The sequence below is a fragment of the Lineus longissimus genome, chromosome 15, assembly GCF_910592395.1.
Source record: "Lineus longissimus chromosome 15, tnLinLong1.2, whole genome shotgun sequence".
Lineage (NCBI taxonomy): Eukaryota > Metazoa > Nemertea > Pilidiophora > Heteronemertea > Lineidae > Lineus > Lineus longissimus.
The window spans coordinates 13,282,971-13,307,215 of NC_088322.1; the positions used below are offsets into that span (position 1 = coordinate 13,282,971).

The window sequence follows — 24,245 nt, forward strand, 5'->3', positions numbered from 1 at the left end:
TAAAGGCAACAGTATTCTAAAGATCAGATGTAAGAATATATTTTAAACAGAAAGAAAGATTAAATCATGGCTTTAATGCTCAAATAATTGGCAATATATTTTGGTTACAGCTCAATGCAATATCCAGAATCATAATGGCGGACGGGGCGGAAAATGCCCAGGTTGCTGCTGATAAAATGGAATTAAACTTAGAAGAGGTACATAAATAGAGCATAGTATTCACTTCATTTGAAATTTCCTCGTGTTGCATCTATACATACCCAATTTCAGAGTGATTGAGTTTGTAGTTTTATGATGAAAGTGGGATATGTTGGAAATTTGGCCAACCCTACCATTATTTCGCCAGGTCCTTATACCAGATGTCAACTTGTGTTGTGCAGTGTTGCAATGATGGTTATTGACCATGTGGGCATAAAATCAGCAGTGAATCATGTTGAGTCATGATCTCAGTATTGTGTTTCTTTTTGGTCTCTGGGTTTTTTTTTATTAATGTCTAACTCTAGACTATCATTGTCAATGTCAGTTTATGACATCTTTATTCTGATAGGCCCTAAATTTTTAACGATAATGGTCTTTTTGTTATAGCTTGATGCAGACGAATTTGATCTTCCCGCTATAGAATCAGCGCCAACATTGGAGAGTATTCTAAATGAGGTACAGTAGCAGATGAAGACCAGGCCATGGGTTGGGTGTGCCATGCCCAGTTATGCTAGGCTGCGCATGTGCATGCCACGCCCCCTTTATCACTTCCAACAGAAACAATATCCTTGATCCAGCCCAGCCTTGTTGCAATTCAAGTATTTCGAATTAAAAAACAGGACAGTCTTTTGTTTGCTCGTCAAGTTCTAAAGATTTTAACATCCAGGAGTACAGGTGAGCACAATGGTCATTTCATTATTGATTTTAGATCAATTTCCATTTTACAGCCTGACGATGGATCTGTGTTTGGTGATGATGACCTCGTGCTGCCCCCTATGTTCCCGGGTGACCTGGACCAGGGCGATACCTCATCGATGTCGAGCCAGGAGGGCATTCTTGATACTCCAAAGTCAAGGGGCCGTAAAAAGTACATTTGAATGGTGTTTCTTGAGATCTTGTGCACATCCATTGCCTATCATATTCCATGAAATTGTCTGAGAACCACATTTTGTGGGTTCCTGAGCATTTGGAAAAGTTGCAAATAGGGTACAAAATGAGTAAAACTTACAAGTATGGAGGCCTGCCCTAGGGTAACCCAAATGATATTACTAGTATTATACTGACTCTCAAAAAATTTGAAGAAAGTTATCTAGGCCAGAGGTGATATTTGATGATAATATCGATAGTTATGTTTGTAAACAGGAAAAGTAACCAAATACTTTCATCACCTGGCAAGCCAATGAGAAAAGTGTGAGATATTTTAGACAGCACAGTTTCAAAATGATTTGGTAAATGTTTATTGTCATTTTTGCTTCATTTTAGACAGAGGAAGAGCATTCGCTATGAAGAACATGGTTCAATCATGCGTCATGTTGTCCTGAAGGGGATCTCTGCCCAGCTCATGTCTGCTGCGGTGAGTTGGTGAAATTAGAATGATATTTTATGTAAGAGTGCTTCCAGCACTGGAATAGTGATTTTTAGCTTTTGCTTCTTGACTTATTCACCACTTATTCAAGCCGTAATTTGGGCTTGCCTATCTATCTTTGCAGTGGAGAATTGCTATATCTTAGTTGGTGATGTCATGTCTTGATATTTCTTCTTTTCAGGATCGTGTGGATGCTGGGATGCCCACAGCAATGGTAAGCATATTTTCCCAAACTTGTAGCTTATCATCAAACTTCATTGTACATGTATGAACAAAATTTTCAAGAGAAGCAAGCCTCTGCTACACATTGGAATCGCGTGATGAATAATAAGGTTCATATTTAATTCATCTCTATAATCCACCTACACTGAATTGTTGACCCATAGATAACTTTTTACAAGTCTTAAAATGAATGAGAATTTTGAAATCAGTCTTCTTCTTTATAGGCTGTTTCTGAGCTCATTGCCATTGGAACTTCTCATGGATTGGTGTTGGTGTTTGGTAAGTGTTTTGTGCCATATTTTTCTGCTGAACTGCTGCTTTCCCTTATTTGTTCTTGGCTTAAAAAGACCTAAATGATCATTGTAAAAACTTGGAATGTTATGCAAAGGACGGGTATAAACATTTGAATATATTATAAATATCAAATTTTAATCGGGCATGGGGGAACTGAAAAAAAAAGTATTATGTTTTAAAACAGTGTTAATTTATTTAAACTGATTTTTTAGACCCAAAGCAAGTCTTGAAATGGTGTTTAGGAAGCACTGCTGTCGGAGCCCAGTACGGGTCTGTCTCTGCTCTCAGCTTCAACAGGGATTGTACAAGGCTACTGTGTGGGTTCGCTAAGGGTCAGATCACTATGTGGGATCTGACGAATGGAAAGTTGATCAGGACGATCAGTGATGCTCATCCCCCAGGGACTGCCATTCTTCATGTCAAGGTAGGATTCCGTTGTGTCCTCGGGCTTCCTCCGATCACCATTTGATTCAGTTTTCAAGTTTGATAACTAACTTTAAAAAACACATTACTTGCGACTGTAGCAACATTACATGTTACTGTACCTACATCACATAGAACTGTAGCAACATTACATGTAACTGTACCCACATCACATAGAACTGCAGCAACATTACATGTAACTGTACCCACATCACATACAAAAATCTGAAATTTTGTCAAGGTTGTTTTTTTTCTTCAGTTTACTGATGACTTGACGATTGCTGTGTGTAACGACAGTGGCGGATCTGTATTCGAGCTGGAAATGAAGCGTCTGATCGGAGTGCGAACCTGCGAGTCAAGATGTCTTTTTTCTGGAAGCCGAGGTGAAGTTTGTACGATCGAGCCCCTTCATATGAATCACACGATCAAGGACCACCCCATGAAAGATGTGTTAGTGCTTGCCATGGGCACACTGTCAAAGGTTCTCGTGGTCACCATCAGACCCAAACTCAAAGTCATCTTTAGCCATGCACTCAAGGTGAGTAGGGAGAGGTCCAAATATTATTCGGTAAAACCCTACCTCAGAGCTCACACCTTTCAACAGGATGCTCTCTCTATTTGTCAAGGACCGGAATTGTTTTTTCTCTATCAATTTTAACCCTCTAATCAAAGGACAATCTCAAATATTATTTACTGACTTGTCATGGATGCATTGATACATAGCTTAGTATGTAAGTGTACTGGTACACTTCATTAGAAAATTTGATTTCTGCCAAAGTCTCATGTCACTATTTGATTACGTTTTCCTATTCCAGGGTGATCCAGCTACTTTGCCTCTCCTTGCATGGCAGTTCGTCATCATTCAGGTGTCAGCTAAAGATCGAGTCATAGACCCAGTCTTGGCCTTCGCCCGTGATCAGACAATCTACTATTACCAGGTAGAGTAGTTACAAAACAATTTATTGGGGGTGCTATGAGTTATAGTACTCAGTGAATTCAATAGTCTGTTATGCACAAAGCAAGCAGGTCCAACAGAAGAATGCTTGCTGTTTGCATTCGGGACCTTGGAGCAAACATTTACCGACCAGAATCAGAGCAACTGAAGACCTTCACTGAAGTAAAATTGCACTTCTGAGAAGGTAGCAGAATGACTCAAAATTAATCTGTATCTTCTTCTTAAGCCAACCCAGAAAAATTTTGAGGTTTTGATGAAAAATCTATTTATAATATACACGTACATTGGATGTATAGGTCTGGAGAGACAGTTTTCTTCCTGTTCTTCTTACTATTCTTGCATCTTCACTCCCGTTCCAGGCCATTTGTACTGCAGCAGACGACATTCGTTTCTGCTCTCTCCAAAAAATGGAGACACCCTACAAACTCCTTGCGATTCAATGGATCAACCCTCGTACGCTGATTGCGCTCGATACATCCGAGAAGATTCATATTCTAGATGTCAAATCTGAAGAAGAATTAGAGGTCGGTTTTCTAAGTAGAAGTCTGCACCCTGGGGAAAAATTTAGTTTGTGCTGGACTCTTCCTTGGACCGAGGCACAGTCAACTTGTGCCTAACTGTTGACACCTAAATTAGTGATGACCACTGACCAGGGGGTGCGTGCTTTGCATTGATCGCTGCATAAATAATTCACTGTCATTTCCTTTTACAGGTGATTGATGTTGGAGAGGTTCAACTGAGTTATGGAACTAGTCACTTCAAATCTTTGGCGACGGGTGGTAACGTAAGCAAGGCTTTGGTGAGTGGAAAGTACAGTAAAACCCCTCAATCAAGGACACCTTTAAGACTGTCCTCAAAAGAAAGGTGTCCTGATAAAAGAGGTTCAGTGGTATAGATATGTTCAACTAGTAATCAATGGGTTTGATAGTGACTTGCAGGTGGCTGCAGCCTGTTATGAGTGCGATTTCAATCGCAGTTTGCATCGATTAAAATCACTTGTTTGCAGGCGCTTCAGTTTACATGGACAGGTTTCTACATTGTGTGCAAGGATCTTTTATCTATTCTTCAGGCATTTGCTGGTGAATGTGCCTGTTACCAGTCCATCATCTGTCATAACGGACAACTCCTCCTGATGGGCACCAAGTCCATCCATGTGCTTACAATGAGAAATTGGGAAGAGGTGAGATTTTCATCTGATTTTCTCTGATAGAAAAGTTAAGTCTGATGGCCTATTGCCTAGGCTGCTGAATGGCTCATCAGAGCGCTTGCAAGTCCAATGAAATGTGAATCTCGAGGGAGCGCTCTACAAATGCTTAACATTATTTTTTTCATATTTATCATTTTATTGTGGTCAAACATGTTTCTGAGTATTCAAAGTATTAGCAAAGAAACTGTGCCCATCTACACTTGTGTGTCGGTGTGATGTTTGTAAAATCCTCTGACTGTGTCGTTGTTTTTTACAGAGAATTGAGAATCTCGTGAAGCAGAACAACTACCAGGATGCGCTGACTATGGCTCAGTCATTCTACGAGGGCAAAGCAAAGGCTGTGATCGGCCTCCTCGGTGGTCAGCAAAAGCGAAAAAAAATTGTGGCAGCAAAGATGCTTGACCTGCTTCAGAATTATGTCGACATCTCCATGACGAAGAATCTTCCTGAGCGAGGGAAGATGGAGGAACTGGAAGAATATTACCAGAACGTTGTGCCGATTTGTGTTGATTATTGTCTGACTCTGGGTAGAACGTAAGTAGAGATGATTTTGATTTTGATTTTAGCCAAAAATTGCCGCTCCTTGTATGAGATGTTCAGCATGCATTGGCAAAAGCCCAAACCATGCTGAACTGATGTGACATCTGTGGTTGTTTCCATACAATAGAAAGATAGAAACACCGAAAAACGTGTCAATCTGGCTTTAAACATTCCCAGACAATGAGGGGAAACACTCAGATATCAAATGGAAACACTTAAAAACTGTTACAACAAACGTTGATTCATGGTACTAATACCATCTGCTCTTACTATATATTTTAACCTTTTCAGTGATGTCCTCTTCGGTGAAATCTACGTCCGTTTTAGCATGGACCAAATTGCCAAATCCACCTTCCTTGAATGTCTGGAACCATATATCATTACTGATCGCCTCACGTCAGTAACGCCCTCTGTTATGAAAGACTTCATCGATAATTACGAGGCCAAGGGAATGTTACAAAATGTTGAAGCGTGTATTGTGCATCTGGACGTATCTAGTCTAGATATTCACCAGGTAAGTACTTTGACCTTGTTTATCTTTATGGGAGCTTGGTGGCATAGTGGAACAGGATCAGTCTTGCGATCAGAAGGTCGTTGGTTGGAAAAGTTGAAATTGCTAAATTCTCAGTTGATTTTTCTTGACAGGTTGTAGTCTTGTGCTGGGGCCACGGCCTCTACGATGCCATCATCTATGTCTATAACAAGGGCATGCAGGACTACACCACCCCATTGGAGGAGCTCCTGAGGATCTTGAGAATGGCTCTCAGCGTTGGCAAGCAACTCAGTGGTGAGAAATTATTTCATATCATGTGTTCATCTTCTACAATTTTGCTACTGAGAGGTTTGTCGGTGTAAGGCGGAGTTGGCAACACCTTTGTTCTTCTTGGAGGTTTGGCTGTTGGCATTCAGGTTGGCCGAAGTCCCAGGATTGGGGGCAACTTTTGACATGACCCCAAGTCATTGGATATTGCAGTGGCATAAGTCAAAACATGAATTTTGGGCATGGGTGGTGTCATTGTTCGTAAATCGTTGTGCATTTGGGATAAAATAATGCGGGAGACTTAGGCAGTATCAACTGTGTGCGGCATGACTGCCCATCCTCTTTATAACATAGGATTCGAAAGTAGACCAGAATCTGGAAGTCTAACTCACAATTTGTCTTATAAAATATTTCATGGTTTTTCAGATGACCAGATTCGCCTTGGTAACAAACTCCTGGTCTACATCAGCTGCTGCCTGGCAGGCCGGGCGTACCCCCTTGGAGACATTCCTGCACCCATTGTAAACAAAGTGAAAGCAGACGTCTTCAAATCTGTCACATGTTTGCATACAAAAGAGGCGAATACTGACGAGCCGGTCTACCCGCACTTGAGAACACTTCTCCAGTTCGACACGCGAGAGTTTCTGAACGTCCTCGCTTTGGTACGTGTAATCCAGCAATCAATCTAAACCCTGTACCCCATTTGTGGCCCATTGACCCCTCAGTAGATGGATTATATAAGCCAGTCAGAAGAAAACCTATAAATGTATGTGTTGTTAAAGAGGCAAAGGAGTGTTCACTTCTTGCTGTTTATTGTCCTGTCATGGTTCATCCTTTTCAGGCATTCGAAGAAGCAGAATTCAACACTGACGAAGGCATCCAGAAACGTCAAAGAGTTGTCGATATTTTATTACAAGTCATGGTGGAGAGTATTGGATTTTCTGTGAGTAGGTTTTACTGCAGGCATGTAGAAAGCAAAAGACTCCATGCATGTGAGAAACGCAGTGAGAAACACGAGTGGTGTAAAGAAAAAGCCTGGCTCAAGATTGAACTTGAATTAAAACTTGGCCGTACTCATCTTCTTAAAAAGCCATATCATCATACTGCCCCTGTTATTGGTCTGATTTGATATCTCCATTTCAGCCGACCCAAGTAGGGATCCTGTTCACCTTCCTAGCCCGTCAGATGGCCCGCCATGAGAATACCATTCTTGTCAACAGAGTTCTCTTTGAGCAGGTAAGAGCCTGATTTTCCATTCATTTGATATTTTTCCCTTGACTCGTTCGATCCCAGTCTTCATAAGACAACATCCGCAACCCTCATTTTTACAATTTATATTAAAAAGTACAGTTGAGTCTCTTAACAAAATTTGACTCCTTGAAACCGCATCGAGGGAAAAGGATTTAAACTAAAAATGTGTCTTCCGAACAGTATTTCTACTATGTGTTCTCTCACAAGTCTCGTTTCATGATTTTCTTCTAGGTTCTTGAGTTCCTCTCAAGCCCGGGGGACGAGTCACGTCATGAAGAGAGACAACAGGCTCTACTTGAACTATTGAATGCCGGCGGCTTTGAGCAGTTTGATGAGACTCGTCTGCTCACCCTGGCAGAGAATGCAAAATTGTAAGTCACACTTTCTCCAGCAATCAGTGAAGTGACTTATCAGTTGGAACTATATTTGGCCACAAGTGAGAGTCAAAGTGTTTTCCAAGTGTTTTTAAGGAACGGTGGCGGCCTTTAAAATGCAAGTGCAGGGGCGGAAAAACCAAACAACTCATTTTGCTACTGAAATGGTTAATTTCTATTGTGTCTAGTAACAAGTTAGATATTTATAACAAGTGAAAAAGAAATCAAAAAATATTTTACTCTATACAGTTTACATGTTTCACCATTGTATTTCTAGCTACCGTGTATGTGAGCTCCTCTATGAAAAAAGAAGAGAATTTGACAAGATTCTGTCATGCTATTGGAGGGATCCTTCTAGAAAGGTAATCAGTGCATTTTGTTCTACATTTAAACCTCATTAAAGAAATTTATATATACCTTCAGCCCGAAGCTGCCAAAAATGTGGTTTCTTCGATCAGCCATAGCTCTCACACTTCGCATGTCACATTTGCAGTTAACCCTTCAAGGACTGATTTCGCACTGCTGCGAGGAACCGATTTCCTTCGTGACAGCCTGATCTCGCATCTGTGCGAGCAATAGAGTACGCGTTAGAACTTCGTTCCGGCTGCAGCAAATGGCCTAGTCCTTGTTTTAGAAACACACGTTTGGGATTCCCAAGATTCTACGCTGTACATTTTTTATTCAGTGCAACTTTGGCGGACCGGTGTGATCATCAAAATACCTTGAGTCCTTAATAGGTTAACTGACAAGTGGAAGGAATGACAGGTGATAACAAAATAGGCTGTCACCCATAGTGTCTGTCTGAACAACTACAAAGTAATCACCACTATTATTTATGCATATTAGCGAAATCGCATGAGAGTAAAGTACAAGTAATGTCCATATTTATAAAGCGCTACTCAGTTTGACTGTTCAAACGCTGCCTTAGAATTAGTTGAAAGTAGTTTTTGTCTTCCCCTCCTTTTTTTTCCAATGTCAATCAATACTGATGAATCGACCATAAAATAACCACAGCAATACCACAGATGACCAGATAATGCCACTTCCACCTGCTCTCATTTTCTTGATATCTGTGTTCCACTTCTTCTTGGTGTTGACGTTCTTGGCTTCTGCGTTCCTCTTCTTTGAGCTGAATTTCTTGGCTTCTGCATTCCTCTTCTTCTTGGTGTTGAAGTCCTTGACTTCTGCGTTCCTCTTCTTGGGATTGAAGTTCTTGACTTCTGCGTTCCTCTTCTTGGGGTTGAAGTTCTTGGCTTTTGCGTTCCTCATCTTCTCGGCGTTGAAGTTCTTGGCTTCTGCGTTCCTCATCTTCTTGTAGATGAAGTTCTTGGCTTCTGTGTTCCTCTTCTTCTTGGGGCTGAAGTTCTTGACTTCTGCGTTCCTTTTCTTGGGGGTGAAGTTCTTGGCTTCTGCGTTCCTCATCTTCCCGGCTTTGAAATTCTTGGCTTCTGTGTTCCTCTTTTTTGGGTTGAAGTTCTTGACTTCTGCGTTCCTCTTCTTCTCGGTGTTGAAGTCCTTGACTTCTGCGTTCCTCTTCTTGGGGTTGAAGTTCTTGGCTTCTGCGTTCCTCATCTTCTCGGCGTTGAAGTTCTTGGCTTCTGTGTTCCTCTTCTTGGCTTTGAAGTTCTTGGCTTCTGCGTTCCTCATCTTCTTGGCGTTGAAGTTCTTGAATTCTGCGTTCCTCATCTTCTTGGTATTGAAGTTCTTGGCTTCTGCGTTCCTCATCTTCTTGGTATTGAAGTTCTTGGCTTCTGCGTTCCTCATCTTCTTGGTATTGAAGTTCTTGGCTTCTGCGTTCCTCACATTCTTGGTATTGAAGTTCTTGGCTTCTGTGTTCCTCATCCTCTTGGCATTGAAGTTCTTGGCTTCCGCGCTCTACATCTTCTTGGTATTGAAGTTCTTGGCTACTGCATTCTTCATCTTCTTGGTAATGAAGTTCTTGGCATCTGCATTCCTCATCTTCCTCGCCTTGAAGTTCTTGGCATCTGCGTTCCTCATCTTCTTGGCTTCTGCGTTCCTCATCTTCTTGGCGTTGAAGTTCTTGTCTTCTGCGTTCCTCACCTTCTTGTAGTTGAAGTTCTGGGCTTTTGCGTTCCCCTTCTTCTTGGTATTGAAGTTCTTGGCTTCTGCGTTCCTCATCTTCTTGACGTTGAAGTTCTTGTCTTCTGTGTTCCACACCTTCTTGGCGTTGAAGTTCTTCTCTTCTGCGTTCCTCATCTTCTTGGCCTTGAAGTTCTTGGCTTCTGTGTTCCTCATCTTCTCGGCGTTGAAGTTCTTGAATTCTGCGTTCCTCATCTTCTTGGTATTGAAGTTTTTGGATTCTGCGTTCCTCATCTTCTTGGCGTTGAAGTTCTTGGCTTCTGCGTTCTTCATCTTCTTGGTATTGAAGTTCTTGGCTTCTGCTTTCCACATGTTCTTGGAGTTGAAGTTCTTGGCTTCTGTGTTCCTCATCTTCTTGGCATTGAAGTTCTTGGCTTCTGCATTCTTCATCTTCTTGTAGTTGAAGTTGTGAGCTTTTGCGTTCCCCTTCTTCTTGGTATTGAAGTTCTTGGCTTCTGCTTTCCTCATCTTCTTGGCGTTGAAGTTCTTGGCTTCTGCATTCCTCAGCTTCCTGGTATTGAAGTTCTTGGCTTCTGGGTGTCTCTTCTTCTTGGAGTTGAAGTTCTTGGCTCCTGCGTTCCTCAGCTTCTTGGTATTGAAGTTCTTGGCTTCTGCGTTCCTCTTCTTCTCGGAGTTGAAGTTCTTGGCTTCTGCATTCCTCATCGTCTTCACGTTGAAGTTCCTGGCTTCTGCGTTGATCATCATCTTGGCATTGGAGTTCTTGGCTTCTGCATTCCTCAGCTTCTTGGTATTGAAGTTCTTGGCTTCTGCGTTCCTCATCTTCTTGGAGTTGAAGTTCTTGGCTTCTGTGTTTCTCATCTTCTTGGTGATGAAGTTCTTGGCTTCTGCATTCCTCATCTTCTTGACGTTGAAGTTCTTGACTTCTGCGTTCCTCATCTTCTCGGCATTGAAGTTCTTGGCCCCCGCATTCCTCTTCTTCTTGGAGTTGAAGTTCTTGGCTTCTGCGTTCCTCATCTTCTTGGAGTTGAAGTTCTTGGCTTCTGCATTCCTCATCTTCTTGACGTTGAAGTTCTTGACTTCTGCATTCCTCATCTTCAATGTATTGAAGTTCTTGGCCCCCGCATTCCTCTTCTTCTTGGAGTTGAAGTTCTTGGCTTCTGCGTTCCTCATCTTTTTGGTATTGAAGTTCTTGGCTTCTGCGTTCTTCATCTTCTTGGTATTGAAGTTCTTGGCTTCTGCATTCCTCATCTTCTTGGTATTGAAGTTCTTGGCTTCTGCGTTCCTCATCTCCTTGGAGTTGAAGTTCTTGGCTTCTGTGTTTTTCATCTTCTTGGTGATGAAGTTCTTGGCTTCTGCATTCCTCATCTTCTTGACGTTGAAGTTCTTGACTTCTGCATTCCTCATTTTCAATGTCTTGAAGTTCTTGGCCCCTGCATTCCTCTTTTTCTTGGCGTTGAAGTTCTTGTCTTCTGCGTTCCTCATCTTCTTGATGTTGAAGTTCTTGGCTTCTGCGTTCCTCATCTTCTTGACGTTGAAGTTCTTGGCTTCTGCGTTCCTCATCTTCTTGACGTTGAAGTTCTTGGCTTCTGCGTTCCTCATCTTCTTGGCGTTGAAGTTCTTGGCATCTGCGTTCCTCATCTTCTTGGCGTTGAAGTTCTTGGCATCTGCGTTCCTCATCTTCTTGGTGTTGAAGTTCTTCTCTTCTGCGTTCCTCATCTTCTTGGCGTTGAAGTTCTTGGCTTCTGCGTTCCTCAGCTTCTTGGAGTTGAAGTTCTTGTCTTCTGCATTCCTCAGCTTCTTGACGTTGAAGTTCTTGACTTCTGCATTCCTCATCTTCAATGTATTGAAGTTCTTGGCCCCCGCATTCCTCTTCTTCTTGGAGTTGAAGTTCTTGGCTTCTGCGTTCCTCATGTTCTTGGTATTGAAGTTCTTGGCTTCTGCGTTCCTCATCTTCTTGGTAATGAAGTTCCTGGCTTCTGCATTCCTCATCTTCTTGGCCATGAATTTCTTGGCTTCTGCATTCCTCATCTTCTTGGCGTTGAAGTTCTTGGCTTCTGCGTTCCTCATCTTCTAGGTTTTGAAGTTCTTGGCTTCTGCGTTCCTCATCTTCTTGATATTGAAGTTCTTGGCTTCTGAGTTCCTCATCTTCTGGGTATTGAAGTTCTTGGCTTCTGCATTCCTCATCTTCTCGGCTTTGAAGTATTTGGCTTCTGCGTTCCTCATCTTCTAGGTTTTGAAGTTCTTGGCTTCTGCGCTCCTCAGCTTCTTGGTATTGAAGTTCTTGGCTTCTGCATTCCTCATCTTCTCGGCTTTGAAGTATTTGGCTTCTGCGTTCCTCATCTTCTAGGTTTTGAAGTTCTTGGCTTCTGCGTTCCTCAGCTTCTTGGTATTGAAGTTCTTGGCTTCTGCATTCCTCATCTTCTTGGAGTTGAAGTTCTTGGCTTCTGTGTTCCTCATCTTCTAGGTTTTGAAGTTCTTGGCTTCTGCGTTCCTCATCTTCAAGGTTTTGAAGTTCTTGGCTTCTGCATTCCTCATCTTCTTGGCGTTGAAGTCCTTGGCTTCTGTGTTCCTCATCTTCTTGACGTTGAAGTTCTTGGATTCTGCCTTCCTCATCTTCTTGGCGTTGAAGTTCTTGTCTTCTGCGTTCCTCATCTTCTTGATGTTGAAGTTCTTGGCTTCTGCGTTCCTCATCTTCTTGGCGTTGAAGTTCTTGGCATCTGCGTTCCTCATCTTCTTGACGTTGAAGTTCTTGGCTGCTGCGTTTCTCATCTTCTTGGCGTTGAAGTTCTTGGCATCTGCGTTCCTCATCTTCTTGGCGTTGAAGTTCTTGGCATCTGCGTTCCTCATGTTCTTGGCGTTGAAGTTCTTGTCTTCTGCGTTCCTCATCTTCTTGGCGTTGAAGTTCTTGTCTTCTGCGTTCCTCATCTTCTTGGTGTTGAAGTTCTTGGCTTCTGCGTTCCTCATCTTCTTGCCATTGAAGTTCTTGTCTTCTGCGTTCCTCATCTTCTTGGCGTTGAAGTTCTTGGCATCTGCGTTCCTCATCTTCTTGACGTTGAAGTTCTTGTCTTCTGCGTTCCTCATCTTCTTGGCGTTGAAGTTCTTGGCTTCTGCGTTCCTCATCTTCTTGGCGTTGAAGTTCTTGTCTTCTGCGTTCCTCAGCTTCTTGGAGTTGAAGTTCTTGTCTTCTGCGTTCCTCAGCTTCTTGGAGTTGAAGTTCTTGGCTTCTGCGTTCCTCATCTTCTAGGTTTTGAAGTTCTTGGCTTCTGCGTTCCTCATCTTCGTGGTATTGAAGTTCTTGGCTTCTACAGTCCTCATCTTCTATGTTTTGAAGTTCTTGGGTTCTGCATTCCTCATCTTCTTGACATTGAAGTTCTTTGGTTCTGCGTTCCTCATCTTCTTGGCATTGAAGTTCTTGGCTTCTGCATTCCCCATCTTCTTGGGGTTGTAGTTCTTCGCTTCTGCATTCTTCATCTTCTTGGAGTTGAAGTTCTTGGCTTCTGCGTTCCTTATTTTCTTGGTATTGAAGTTCTTGGCTTTTGCGTTCCTCATCTTCTTGGTTTTGAAGTTCTTTTCTTCTGCGTTCCTCATCTTCTTGGCTTCTGCGTTCCTCATCTTCTTGGTGTTGAAGTTCTTGGCTTCTGCATTCTTCATCTTCTTGGAGTCGAAGTTCTTGGCTTCTGCGTTCCTCATCTTCTCGGTTTTGAAGTTCTTGGCTTCTGCATTCCTCATATTCTGGGCATTGAAGTTCTTGGCTTCTGTATTCCCCATCTTCTTGGGCTTGAAGTTCTTGGCTTCTGCATTCTTCATCTTCTTGGAGTTGAAGTTCTTGGATTCTGCATTCCTCGTCTTCTTGGCATTGAAGTTCTTGTCTTCTGCGATCCTCATCTTCTTGGCATTGAAGTTCTTGGCTTCTGCGTTCCTCATCTTCTTGGTCTTGAAGTTCTTGGCTGCTGCGTTCCTCATCTTCTTGGCGTTGAAGTTCTTGGCTTCTGCATTCCTCTTTTTTCTGGCGTTGAAGTTTTTGGCTTCTGCTTTCCTCTTCTTCTTGGCGTTGACGTCCTTGGTAACTGTGTTCCTCTTCTACTTGGAGTTGACCTTCTTCAAATCTGTGTTCCTCTGTTTCCTGTTGTTGACATTCACTGCTTCTGATTTCCTCTTCCTCTTGATGTCGAAGCGCTTGGCTTCTGTGTTCCTCTTCTACTTGGCATTGAAGTTCTTGGCTTCTGCATTCCTCTTCTTCTTGGCATTGAAGTTGTTGGCATCTGAGTTCCTCTTCTGCTTGACGTTGAAGTTCATGGCATCTGAGTTCCTCTTCTTTTTGATGTTGAAGTTCTTGGCACCTGAGTTTCTCTTCTTCTGCACGTTGAAGTTCGTGGCATCTGAGTTCCTCTTTTTCTTGACGTTGAAGTTCTTTGCATCTGAGTTCCCCTTCTTTTTGACGTTGAAGTTCTTTGCATCTGAGTTTCTCTTCATCTTGACGTTGAAGTTCTTGGCATCTGAGTGCCTCTAATTCTTGACGTTGAAGTTCTTTGCAACTGAGTTCCTCTTCTTCTTGACGTTGATGTTCTTGGCGTTGACGTTCTTGGCGTCTGAGTTTCTCTTCTTCTTCTTGACGTTGACGTCTGTGTTCCTCTTCTTCTTTGCGTTGACGTTCTTTACGTCTATGTTCCTCTTCTTTTTGGCGTCGATGTTTTTGAAGTCTGTGTTCTTCTTCTTCTTGGCGTTGACGTTCTTGGCGTCTGTGTTCCTCTTCTTCTTGACGTTGATGTTCTTGGCATCTGCGTTCGTCTTCTTCTTCTTGACGTTGACGTCTGTGTTCCTCTTCTTCTTTGCGTTGATGTTCTTTACGTCTATGTTTCTCTTCTTCTTGACGTCGATGTTTTTGAAGTCTGTGTTCTTCTTCTTCTTGGCGTTGACGTTCTTGACGTCTGTGTTCTTCTTCTTGGCGTTGACGTTCTTGGCGTTGGCGTTTCTCTTCTTCTTCTTGACGTTGATGTCTGCAGTCCTCTTCCTCTTGACGTCTTCGTTCCTTTCCTTTTTTACGTTGACGTCTGCGTTTCTTTTTTTTAGATTGATTATTCTTCTCCTCCTCATCTGAATCTGATGCATCAAACTCATCCTCATCCTCTTCAGGGAAGTCTTGCTCATCAGACGTGCTACAAGGTTTTTCAGCTACTCGTAAGCGCCTCTGAAAGTAGGAAGAAAAGAGGGCTTATTCTAGTTAACATTTCCAAAAATCTATATTTGCTGTTGCAGTTTTTTGCAGTCAGGGTTCCTGCAATCTTAAAAATGGCTTATTTAGAAGTCCTAATTTTCAATGTGCCACGTAGAGCTTTTAAAAAAGGGGAAATTGTGAAACAGTACAATATCTGGGATAGTCCGTTTATGTACAAACATACCTGCATATGTGGGTAGACATACTGGTCACAATTCAAGCACTGTTGGTGTGCGTTAGCCCAGCTTTTGATACTCGTCCATATGTTGCCACAGTTTTTACAGTAAAATGTTCCAAAGCACTGCCTGTTTCCTTGGTAAGGCGTCCAGTAAATCCGTGGTTGATAGATCCACCCTCCGCAGCTGCAAAGTTGTTTTGAGTTTGGCAAAATGTTGTTTCCATCCCATGTTATCCCACACCCTTGTCTTCGACATGTAAATATCCCCTTGAAAGGTCCACTGTTGACAGCGGCTTGCTGGTGCCTCCTGCCCCGCTGTAGAAAATAAAAAATATATTGTGTAGACAGATGTGTACCTTTACAAAACAAATAAATCCAGAACGATTTGAATCCTTCCTGAATGACAATAATTTGATGGTGCATATCATAATGTCTTCACCAACACTTGAAGCATTGCATGCTCAAGTGATCTTCTTATGTGGAAACAAAAAAGAAAGAGGATTGCATTTACACAACACAAAACCATATCTGTTACAATTCCCAATGATATGGATGGTTGTGAAAAACAGCTGAATTGATTACATCAATTTAGATTAAAACTTAGCGAACCGTGTATTTAACCTGATGTGACCACTCCCTGACAGGCATCCCAATTAGTGGCACAGTTCAAAGCCCTATACTATTCTACTAAAGAACACTATTTCTGACTTTCATTTTCCCCTCCAAAGTTTATGTTCTGGTAAAACCACGAATTTAAAATACAGTGATTGCAATCATAATGTGTAATCTCACGTACCTGTGAGTTGGTCATTCTGTGCCCGGACATTTCAGTTGTGCTCTCAAAATGCTGTTGCTGTATTAATAGCAAAACGAAACAGTCTCTCTGAAGAATTGTCTTCTCCCAAAATGACAAGAGTATAGTGATGTAAAATTGTGGTAATGCCTGATGTGCTTCCCATTTTGCCTTGTTTTTTAATATCTCTTTATGGAATCCATGCATGAATGAATTTATACAAAACATGTGATTCGATGAATCTTCCCTTGAAAGCTTTACTGGGTCATACAACTACGGCTGGATTTACCTTTCTCATAATGTTGATTGGTGGTATATAGAAGTGACGGGGGGGGGGTTGTCAATTGTGTCATTTCAGCCGATGACTTTTTTGGCACACGGGCGAAATGACATCTGGGCATAGGCAGACAAGACTGTGGGCAAAAATTGTTGTGGGCCAAACAACCTGGGCCGCAATCCTCATTGACCAAATAGTCATGGGCCAAAATGACTTTTTAACAAATTTTCGCCATCCAGTCACTGTTTACCTCATTAGTGTATACTGTAGGCCCCTGTCTTTTTTGTTTGGGTTTTTTTGTTTGATTTTTGAAACTACCAATGGGAATGTAGCCTTGTGGTGAAAGGGACAACTCGTTGTGGGATTGAGGTGGACTGGAGAATAGTTTGCCTACTCACCACCATGCGCTGCCACGTGCAGCAACTCTAATCATGATTTTTGCTGGTGTTGTGTGGCAATTTTGGAGGTTACATTCCCTTCTAGTGAAGTATTTAATGCTGTTTTATAGTGATTCTTCACTGATCTTGTTTGAAAAAGTCATAGTCATGCTGGGAGTGATTTTCTCTTTAAAAAAAAACAAAATTCTCAATGCTCAAGTTTTCCCTTTAAGGTGTCAGAATATGCTGGGTAACTTAAAGTAAAGTTAGGAGTATTTGACGTTCTTCAATCAAAAAAGACCCCGACCAATATCTTTCATTTTTGCTCTTCTGTGTTTGCAGTATCAAGCCTTTGCGTATATCGAATCAATCATCGTGAATCCTCTCTACACTGAGGAAGAGAAAGACAATGTACGCAAGGAAGCTCTCTTGCATTTGGAGGAGCTAATTCTGATTGACAGCAAGAAGACGGCCCAGTTGGTTCTGATTGGCTTCAGCCGAGATTTGGTGGACATTGTGAAGAAACTGGAGAATAATACTCAAGTGACGTATGAATTCCTGAAGGGAGTATTCGAGTACAGGTATGTCATCATATTATTTCAAATATAATGAAGAAATGTGTAGACTCTCTATGGCCTGTTTATTAAATAAAGCATCAGCGAAGATAATTTTAGTAATGTACCAAGTTTAAAAATGTTTAAAAAACGACTCGGATGTAAACTGTGGAAAGATCATACTGAGCGATGACCTGTTACCAGTAAAAGCCCTAGTGATAGACCAGAGTATCATTTTAACACCTTCTGCGCCGAACCACGTAGATCTACGTGGCCCAAATCCCCTCCCCTTTGAGCTGGTTATCGGAGTCTCATGGACTTCATGAAGGAACTACGCCATCGCCATCTTCAGGGCAAGGTAGACACTGAAAAGACCGTTCAGTTCCTGCCTTGCCCTAAAGATGGCGATGGTGTAGTTCAGAACTTTGACTTCGTGAAAGAACTACGCCATCGCCATCTTCAGGGCAATGTAGGAACTGAATAGACCCAGTTTGTACCTTGCCCTGAAGATGGCGATGGCGTAGTTCTTTCATGAAGTCCATGAGACTCCGATAACCAGCTCAAAGGGGAGGGGGGATTTGGGCCACTATGGCTGGCGGGAGTGGACAAATATCTGAATTAAGGGTCGGGATAAATCAGATTTATACCACGACTATATTCATAATAGTAGACAGCCAATCAGAACCCCGCATTTCATGAATTATGGTGACCATTAAATCTGAATTATACCACGACATAAATGAATCAACCCACGACTATAATCGTTTTAGACCCACGACTATATTCGTAATAGCAGACAGCCAATCAGAGAGCCGAATTTATGGACGGAAGTGCGATTTATGGACGCCGGAAGTGCGATATATGGACGCCGGAAGTGCTATTTATGGACGCCGGATGTTAGAGATCTGATGTTTTGATTGGTTGATTTATGGTGCACCACAATTCTGATTTACTTCCGTCCACAATTCCTATTTATGCCGCGGCATAATTCACGAAATCCGAGGTTTTGATTGGTCGATTTATGGTGCACCACAATTCCTATTTATGCCGTGGCATAATTCTGAATTCTGTCCACTCGCGCCAGCCATACACGTAGATCTACGTGGTTCGGCGCTGAGGTTAAGAGTGATCTTTTTCAAAGTCAAACTGTATCAGTGATTTTCTTTGATCAAACCGAGGTGACATGTATCTAGGAGTCAAATTTAGATGTTGGATTATTTATATTAAGCAGCAGGTTGAGTTGAGGTACAGCAAGTCCACGTAAGAAAATGTGCTGTGCTACAAGCTACAAGTAGTTTCTGTTCAACCCTGCACGTTAAAAGCTGAATTCAACTCTTTATAACACAGTTATAACATTTCAGGGAGACAACAGGCAGTGCCATCTATACAGACCGCCAAATAACGATAGAACCGCAGATTCATGAAAAATATATCGAGCTAATGTGCCAGTTTCATCCGAGTAATGTCTACAACTACATCAAGGGGGCAGATGGTTACAGACTCCCGGAAACGCTCCTTGTAAGTTTAGACAGTACCTGTTTAGTAATTTTTCGATCTATTGGTAGAAGTATTGATTGGATTTGAAATTTAAGAAAGTTAACTCTCTGTGTATCCTCCTTGTCCTTGTATATAGGCATAGCCAAAGGGGGTTGGGTTTTCAACGCATCCCACTTTTGTAGAAACTCAGTGAAATTGACCAAGAAAATTCTTTAAGAGTTTTTGGTCTTTTTAGAAAATGATTTCTTGGGAATACATTTACCGCTGAACAAGACATGACCCAATCCCTAACTGTGCATATTGGTCACAAGAACGCCACCAATTTCACCACCAGGCTTCTGCCTTTAGTCCCCTTTGATATTCATTTATGTTCTTCCTTGTGTTTCCAGATCTCCAAGAGACACAGGGTGCCAGACGCAACTGCCTTCCTCTTGGAAAAATCGGGAGACATCCAGGGGGCATTTGCCATCATCTTAGAGGTAAGCTAGTCATTCAGGACCTGGTTATTCGAAAAAGGTTATCTCACTAAAATGGTGTGTCAATAACTATAACAGTAAGTTTCAAACTCATTATTGAAGCTTATTCCAGAAAGGAAAGACGAAGATGTTGGTAAAATAGTTTGCCGTGATAACAATTCTTCAGATTGTAATCGATAATTTCTAATATTTTAGAGTGTAAAAGATAAAATACTGGAGTTGGAGGGAGTGTTGATTGCAAAGAAAGACACACAGGATGTTGATGAAGGTGAGAATATTCTGTTTGTTATTGTTCCAGTACTACTTCTGTTCATGCTCATAGGCAATGGCACATAATACTCGAGTTTCTCCTTCCAATCAGCGACATCTTATCACAGTTGGTCCAGCTGACTTTGTTCCTTTTCACATTGCCCTGGCTTTGGTACTCTGGTATGAAATATAATCGCAGTTTGTCCTTCAGGGGCTAGAAATATGTTCTCAAGTCGTAAAAGTGCTGGTGGAGCCAGAGACACAAAATTGCGATCTCTGCAGATTCCAACCCCTGACAGTGACACCATTTTTTGACAGAGACCCAGCCATCTACATGTCTTGAACAGGTTTTCAGTAGAATAAGGGCCCTGACTGGTGAAGAGTCTTTAGTGTTGAGCATCAGTAGAGTCATTTCACTGAAAGACTGATATATTTTTACTCTATTTCCCAGTAAATGCATTGAAAAACAGTAAGTTTTATTTACATTTTGTGGTGTCTTGTTTAAATGTTGTGTATCTGTTTCAAGTTTTTTGTATATATGTTTATTGGTACTGGTACAGGTACTGGAGGAGCATTACTCTGGTATATTGGAAAATGAGTTTGGTTGGAGAAATTGCGAAAAACAAGCAATTGGGTATATGGAAAATTAATGGGATTCCACAAAACCAGTATTTGGTGGTGGTACAGGAAGTGCTCCCAGAACACCGGTGTTACAACTGTCATTTAGCCTTTGTTAACTTGTTCAACACAGCTGGTTCATTCGTGGCCTCAAGATAAATGTATTGTACGCGCCGGTCACCGATCCAAAGGTTGACCGCGCTCAACGTTGCTTAACTTCCACTCTGGGCCAACGCGCCAACCACTGGGCCATAAAGGAATTCCCTTATGGCCGGGGGGTTAAGCCGTGCCATATACCTGGGGGTACTATACAATAACCATTGAATCTTGGAACGAAACTGCCTTCCCAGCAGGTGGTTGGCATCGGTGATGGGAGTCTGGAGCCTGGGAGCAAAGCATCTCGCAAGCCAATAAGACAGTCAAATCACCAGGGAGGACACTATAAGCTCTAAAACATTTCCTCATTGCAGCCATCGCGATTGCCCTTTGCAACATCCAGACTGTCCTGATCGTCATCATTCAACTCTGCCAGCGCAACTCCAAGAAACTCGAAGAAGATGAGCGGGAGGCGTTGTGGTTCCCGCTGCTCGAGGTCATGATGTCATCACAGCGTCGTCTTAAGGATCAGGTCCACAAGGAATTGTGGGATGGTGAGTTTATGGTTGAGGTTCTTTCAGATTTCAATAAGTGTTTTTTGCTGCCAAAATTCACGATAGGTCTCAAAACCCTAATGGGAGTTGTAAATATCGATGCATTTGTTTTAAGGCAAATTCGGTCATGTCTGGTTGATTTCTTAGAATATTTCTGGACTCATCAGTAATATTTTCAATTACTGGTACCTATTTCAGTGACTAAGTGATTACATTTCAGATTTTAAACAACTGACCCGCCATGTTCTGAACAGCATGATGGGATACATCGCACTGCCCGCCATTCTTCAGAAAATCATGCAGGACCCGACATACAGCACGGGAAAGTTTGGTGAAATTCGAGAACTCATTCTCGGCATGCTCGAAACTTATAATTATGAAAAGGTAATTATTAAACAAAAGAGGATTCCCATTCGTCATGCTCAACATGTTTGAGCAACTAAAAGGTTGCATCCCAATAAATTTAAAAGTTTATTTCGTCATTCTGTTTCAGACGCTGCTTCACACGTGCAACAGCCTACTTAATCATGACCTTCACCTTCAACTCGCTGGCCTCCACAGCGCCGCAAACCATGGCATCATTCCACGTGGCGATGCCTGTAATACCTGCTACAAACAGTACAATACATTGGCAAACAATGAAAGCATTGTTGTGTTCAGGTAAGTTGCGACCTAGATATTGCTTTGTTTGCTTTAGTGAGCATTTCTGGTGCCACTGCAGTTGGGCTATTGGGGTTACTGACCGAGTAGCTCCTTTGAAGAGTCCAACCAAGGAGCCTCATGGCCTAGTGGTTTACACTGCTGGCCACCACGCAATAGGGCCCGGGTTCGATCCCGGGGAGAACCCATGATCGTATGTCTGGATGAACCGGCGTGGCTTTCAAGGAACTAAAATTCCTGGCTCTTCACAGTCCTTCGAATGAGACTTAAAACTGAGGTTCCTTGTACCTGGTGTCTATGCCGGGGCAAGCTAAGACCCCACCAAGTGAGAAACATGAGTAGCTTGCGTGGACTCTGTCTCTCTCGCCAAAGTCGGACCACTAGGCCAATAAACCCAATTGGCGCCTAACCGTAGTGGCACGCAGGATACGCTCATCCCGCCTTGGAGGAGGATTACTCCTAGGAGAATGACCCCTCCAAGTGCAGAGCGAACGCTGAAGAAGAAGAAGAAGAAGAAGAGTCCAACTTGTATAGCCACTGGGTACAAGGAGTCATGTTATGGTTCAACGTCTCCTTCAAAAGGAGTGGCAATTGCATGAAACTGACTGAAAAAATGCTCAAAGCAAATAACCAATTTGTTCCAGATGTGGACACGGCTATCACACCCAGTGTCTCTATGGCACAGATTCCTATCACATCATCGACGGCGAAGAGGTCTGGGTGTGTTTCCTGTGCACTAGCACCAAAAGAGGGCACACCAGTCAGGCACCACATCTCCTACGCTCGCTGTCTAATCCAGGTCAGAGTGCGGTGCGAGTGAGCATCAAGGATCGGGGCGCCAGATCGAAGGAATCGCCAATTAAAATGAGTGAAGAACAAATGATGGGGATTGATGCGCTCCGCAGGAACCAGAAAACGGCTTCGAGGGTAAGTGATTAATCTAAAATTTATTGTAAAATCATATTTTTTGAGTCTTCAATTCTGTTTGAGCTGATTCTCTGCAGCTTGAAGTGCATCAACAGTTTATAAGAACACTCTTTCTGAGAGGTAGGCTATCCATGTGATTCTCAAACTCGACACTAACATGACATTGAGCGGTGACCCTTGACCAGGGGAGTACATGGTTTACTTTGACCGTTGCATAACAGTCAGGGTTGGCGCGTCCGTTAGGATTTTCCCCACTTGCGAATGCTGCACATGAGTGGTGAATGTAAAACAATGTCTGGCTAAAAATTTTGCGAATTCAATTTGAATTGCCATGATTTGACGAGAGAGTAATAGAGTTGTGCGAAAATTGGTCAAAGTCTATCAAAAAGATCCATTTCCACACCAAATGCACCAAGGAACGATCGTCAGTCAGTCCAACTTGATCATATTTGCGGGCGGCCGCGCTATCACACGTGGTTGCTATCGTCTGCATTGTAGTTCTAAACGTTGCCGCTAGTGGTTTTGGTGGCGCTGCTGGTCGCCTTACGCAAACATTATTGGCGAGTTTCCCGCTCGCTTCGTTGCCATGGAGTCTTCGGTCACGGATTCCTCGAATCGTTCGTTGATTTGCTAGTCTCAGTACTGGCGGGCTGCCATTCTCGCACATGTTACTGTGGGCTGGGTCGGCCCCAAGATGGACAAACGATCGGATCAATATGGCTAAAAGTGACAGCCACTTGGCTATAAAGCGCTAGGAGGAAAAAATTCACAGACGGAGCCAACCCTGACAGTGGCTGATATTTGAATGTCATCTACTCTGCCTGTGAAAACTAAGCTGCTCGGCTAACTTTCAATTGTAGTTTCGATGTGACGGCGTAAACAGACGTCCCATCATCCCTATGATTTTGACCATTGTTTCTTACCTTTTCCAGCTTGCCATTCTAACCGAGCTTGCCAGGCCAGACACGCGCCCAAAATACAGACAACAGACATACTCGGCAACGACATCTGGCAGCATTCTACAGAATGAGAACTTCCAGTTGCGGCTTGCACCACCTCCTTTGGACATATCTTGAAATTCTTATGTAACATGTTCTGGGCTTGTGTAATTGTGCATTTACATGCCTTAAGTTGGTGCATTAATCAATTAGCTACCATTTTAATGACATTCCATAAAAAGCAGAGAATGTGTAGCAGAACTGCAATGCGGTACTTGCTGAATCTCAAGGCCATGAAGTTTATTCTGAGGGCTCTCAGACGATGACTACATTCACAGAGTTTTGACTGACGCATGTGAAAATGAGACTTTATCTGGTCATTTAACATTATTGACACGGAAATTAATTGGTGCTGCATCTCGCCTATGAAACATTAAGAGTCAAGATGATTGTGGCGTCCACTAGTGTGAGGTCAGGCAGGCACAGATCCAGGAGAAATAAGCCATGAATTTTCCAGAATGACTTTAAACATCATTCTCTTCGGCACCCACCCCAAATTCCTGGATCAGCCTGTGAGATGGTGCATAGGGGGAACGGGCCAGAAAATGCATTCTGTATAGGGTACAGACAAAACTGTGACTGCCTGTAGCTGTCCCTTGTGCTGATTGTGACTTGGGTATTGCGCTGTTGTGAGGCGTGACATCGATTTCGTCTTGTGTTATAAGGCAAACCCTAGTTAATATCAGTGCCTCTTATTTTTATGCCGATACCCTATTCATACATGCAGATGTTAAAATCTGAAAATTTGTCCTTGTGCTGTAATAACTGTGGATTGCTATTTGGATGTCTCTACATGTTGTCTCTATTTATTATGTAAATAACAGATATAAAATATAAACGAAATGTAAAATATTTGCTTTAATCACATTATTGGGTTGCTTAAAACGTTCAGCATAAATTGGACTGGATTGGAGATCTCACAATATTGGTAGAGACGGCTGGAGTCCATGAGCGCTGACATTGTAGTGGTGCAGTACAGATACGATCGAGAGGGCAGTTTGGGGTTCCGCCGATGGGGGTCGCATGCCTTGGTCGTATACCCGAAACCTTTGAAGAAGTGTAAATCTCCTAGCGTATCGGATGCGCATCTGATGACGGTAAAGGAACTGTAAATTAAATCTGGAA

General features: G+C 42.5%; 3 protein-coding genes across 4 annotated transcripts; 1 reads left to right on the forward strand and 2 right to left on the reverse strand.

The window, feature by feature from the left end:
* The first annotated feature begins 128 nt into the window (after positions 1–128).
* Positions 129–24,157, forward strand: LOC135499639 (vacuolar protein sorting-associated protein 8 homolog). Of its 2 annotated transcripts, XM_064790518.1 has the most exons (30): positions 129–197; positions 586–654; positions 927–1,066; positions 1,462–1,552; positions 1,746–1,778; positions 2,011–2,065; positions 2,293–2,504; positions 2,763–3,041; positions 3,319–3,441; positions 3,818–3,982; positions 4,171–4,257; positions 4,528–4,638; positions 4,922–5,199; positions 5,497–5,719; positions 5,851–5,992; positions 6,392–6,627; positions 6,807–6,908; positions 7,109–7,201; positions 7,448–7,587; positions 7,868–7,952; positions 16,834–17,072; positions 18,407–18,563; positions 18,932–19,021; positions 19,214–19,286; positions 19,719–19,736; positions 20,356–20,535; positions 20,756–20,919; positions 21,029–21,195; positions 21,840–22,122; positions 23,055–24,157. In XM_064790518.1, exons 1-30 carry the CDS (start codon positions 135–137, stop codon positions 23,196–23,198), a joined length of 4,242 nt encoding a protein of 1,413 aa, XP_064646588.1. In that variant the 5' UTR covers positions 129–134; the 3' UTR covers positions 23,199–24,157. The 2 variants fall into 2 exon arrangements, with proteins under 2 accessions (XP_064646588.1, XP_064646589.1); XM_064790519.1 differs by lacking the exon at positions 19,719–19,736.
* LOC135499641 (uncharacterized) lies at positions 7,805–9,432 on the reverse strand. Its single transcript, XM_064790521.1, has one exon. It carries the CDS (start codon positions 9,430–9,432, stop codon positions 8,566–8,568), a length of 867 nt encoding a protein of 288 aa, XP_064646591.1. The 3' UTR covers positions 7,805–8,565.
* On the reverse strand, positions 9,466–15,341 carry LOC135499906 (trichohyalin-like). Its single transcript, XM_064790943.1, has 8 exons — positions 15,051–15,341; positions 13,853–14,839; positions 13,333–13,731; positions 13,015–13,263; positions 12,235–12,891; positions 11,281–12,142; positions 10,930–11,159; positions 9,466–10,821 (listed from the first exon to the last, which is right to left on the reverse strand). Exons 1-8 carry the CDS (start codon positions 15,054–15,056, stop codon positions 9,466–9,468), a joined length of 4,746 nt encoding a protein of 1,581 aa, XP_064647013.1. The 5' UTR covers positions 15,057–15,341.
* Positions 24,158–24,245: the final 88 nt, after the last annotated feature.

Excerpts from the sequence above, each read along its gene's own strand:
- LOC135499639 (XM_064790518.1), top strand. The coding sequence starts at position 135 with ATGGCGGACGGGGCGGAAAATGCCCAGGTTGCTGCTGATAAAATGGAA. Across the intron at positions 1,067-1,461 it reads AAGTCAAGGGGCCGTAAAAA|ACAGAGGAAGAGCATTCGCT; the intron begins GTACATTTGAAT and ends GCTTCATTTTAG. Across the intron at positions 6,628-6,806 it reads TTCTGAACGTCCTCGCTTTG|GCATTCGAAGAAGCAGAATT; the intron begins GTACGTGTAATC and ends CATCCTTTTCAG.
- LOC135499641 (XM_064790521.1), bottom strand. The coding sequence starts at position 9,432 with ATGAGGAACACAGAAGCCAAGAACTTCAATACCAAGAATGTGAGGAAC.
- LOC135499906 (XM_064790943.1), bottom strand. Across the intron at positions 13,732-13,852 it reads GCCAAGAACTTCAATGCCAA|AAGAGGAACACAGTTACCAA; the intron begins GTAGAAGAGGAA and ends AACTCCAAGTAG. Across the intron at positions 12,892-13,014 it reads CAGAACCAAAGAACTTCAAT|AAGATGAGGAACGCAGAAGC; the intron begins GTCAAGAAGATG and ends TTCAAAACCTAG.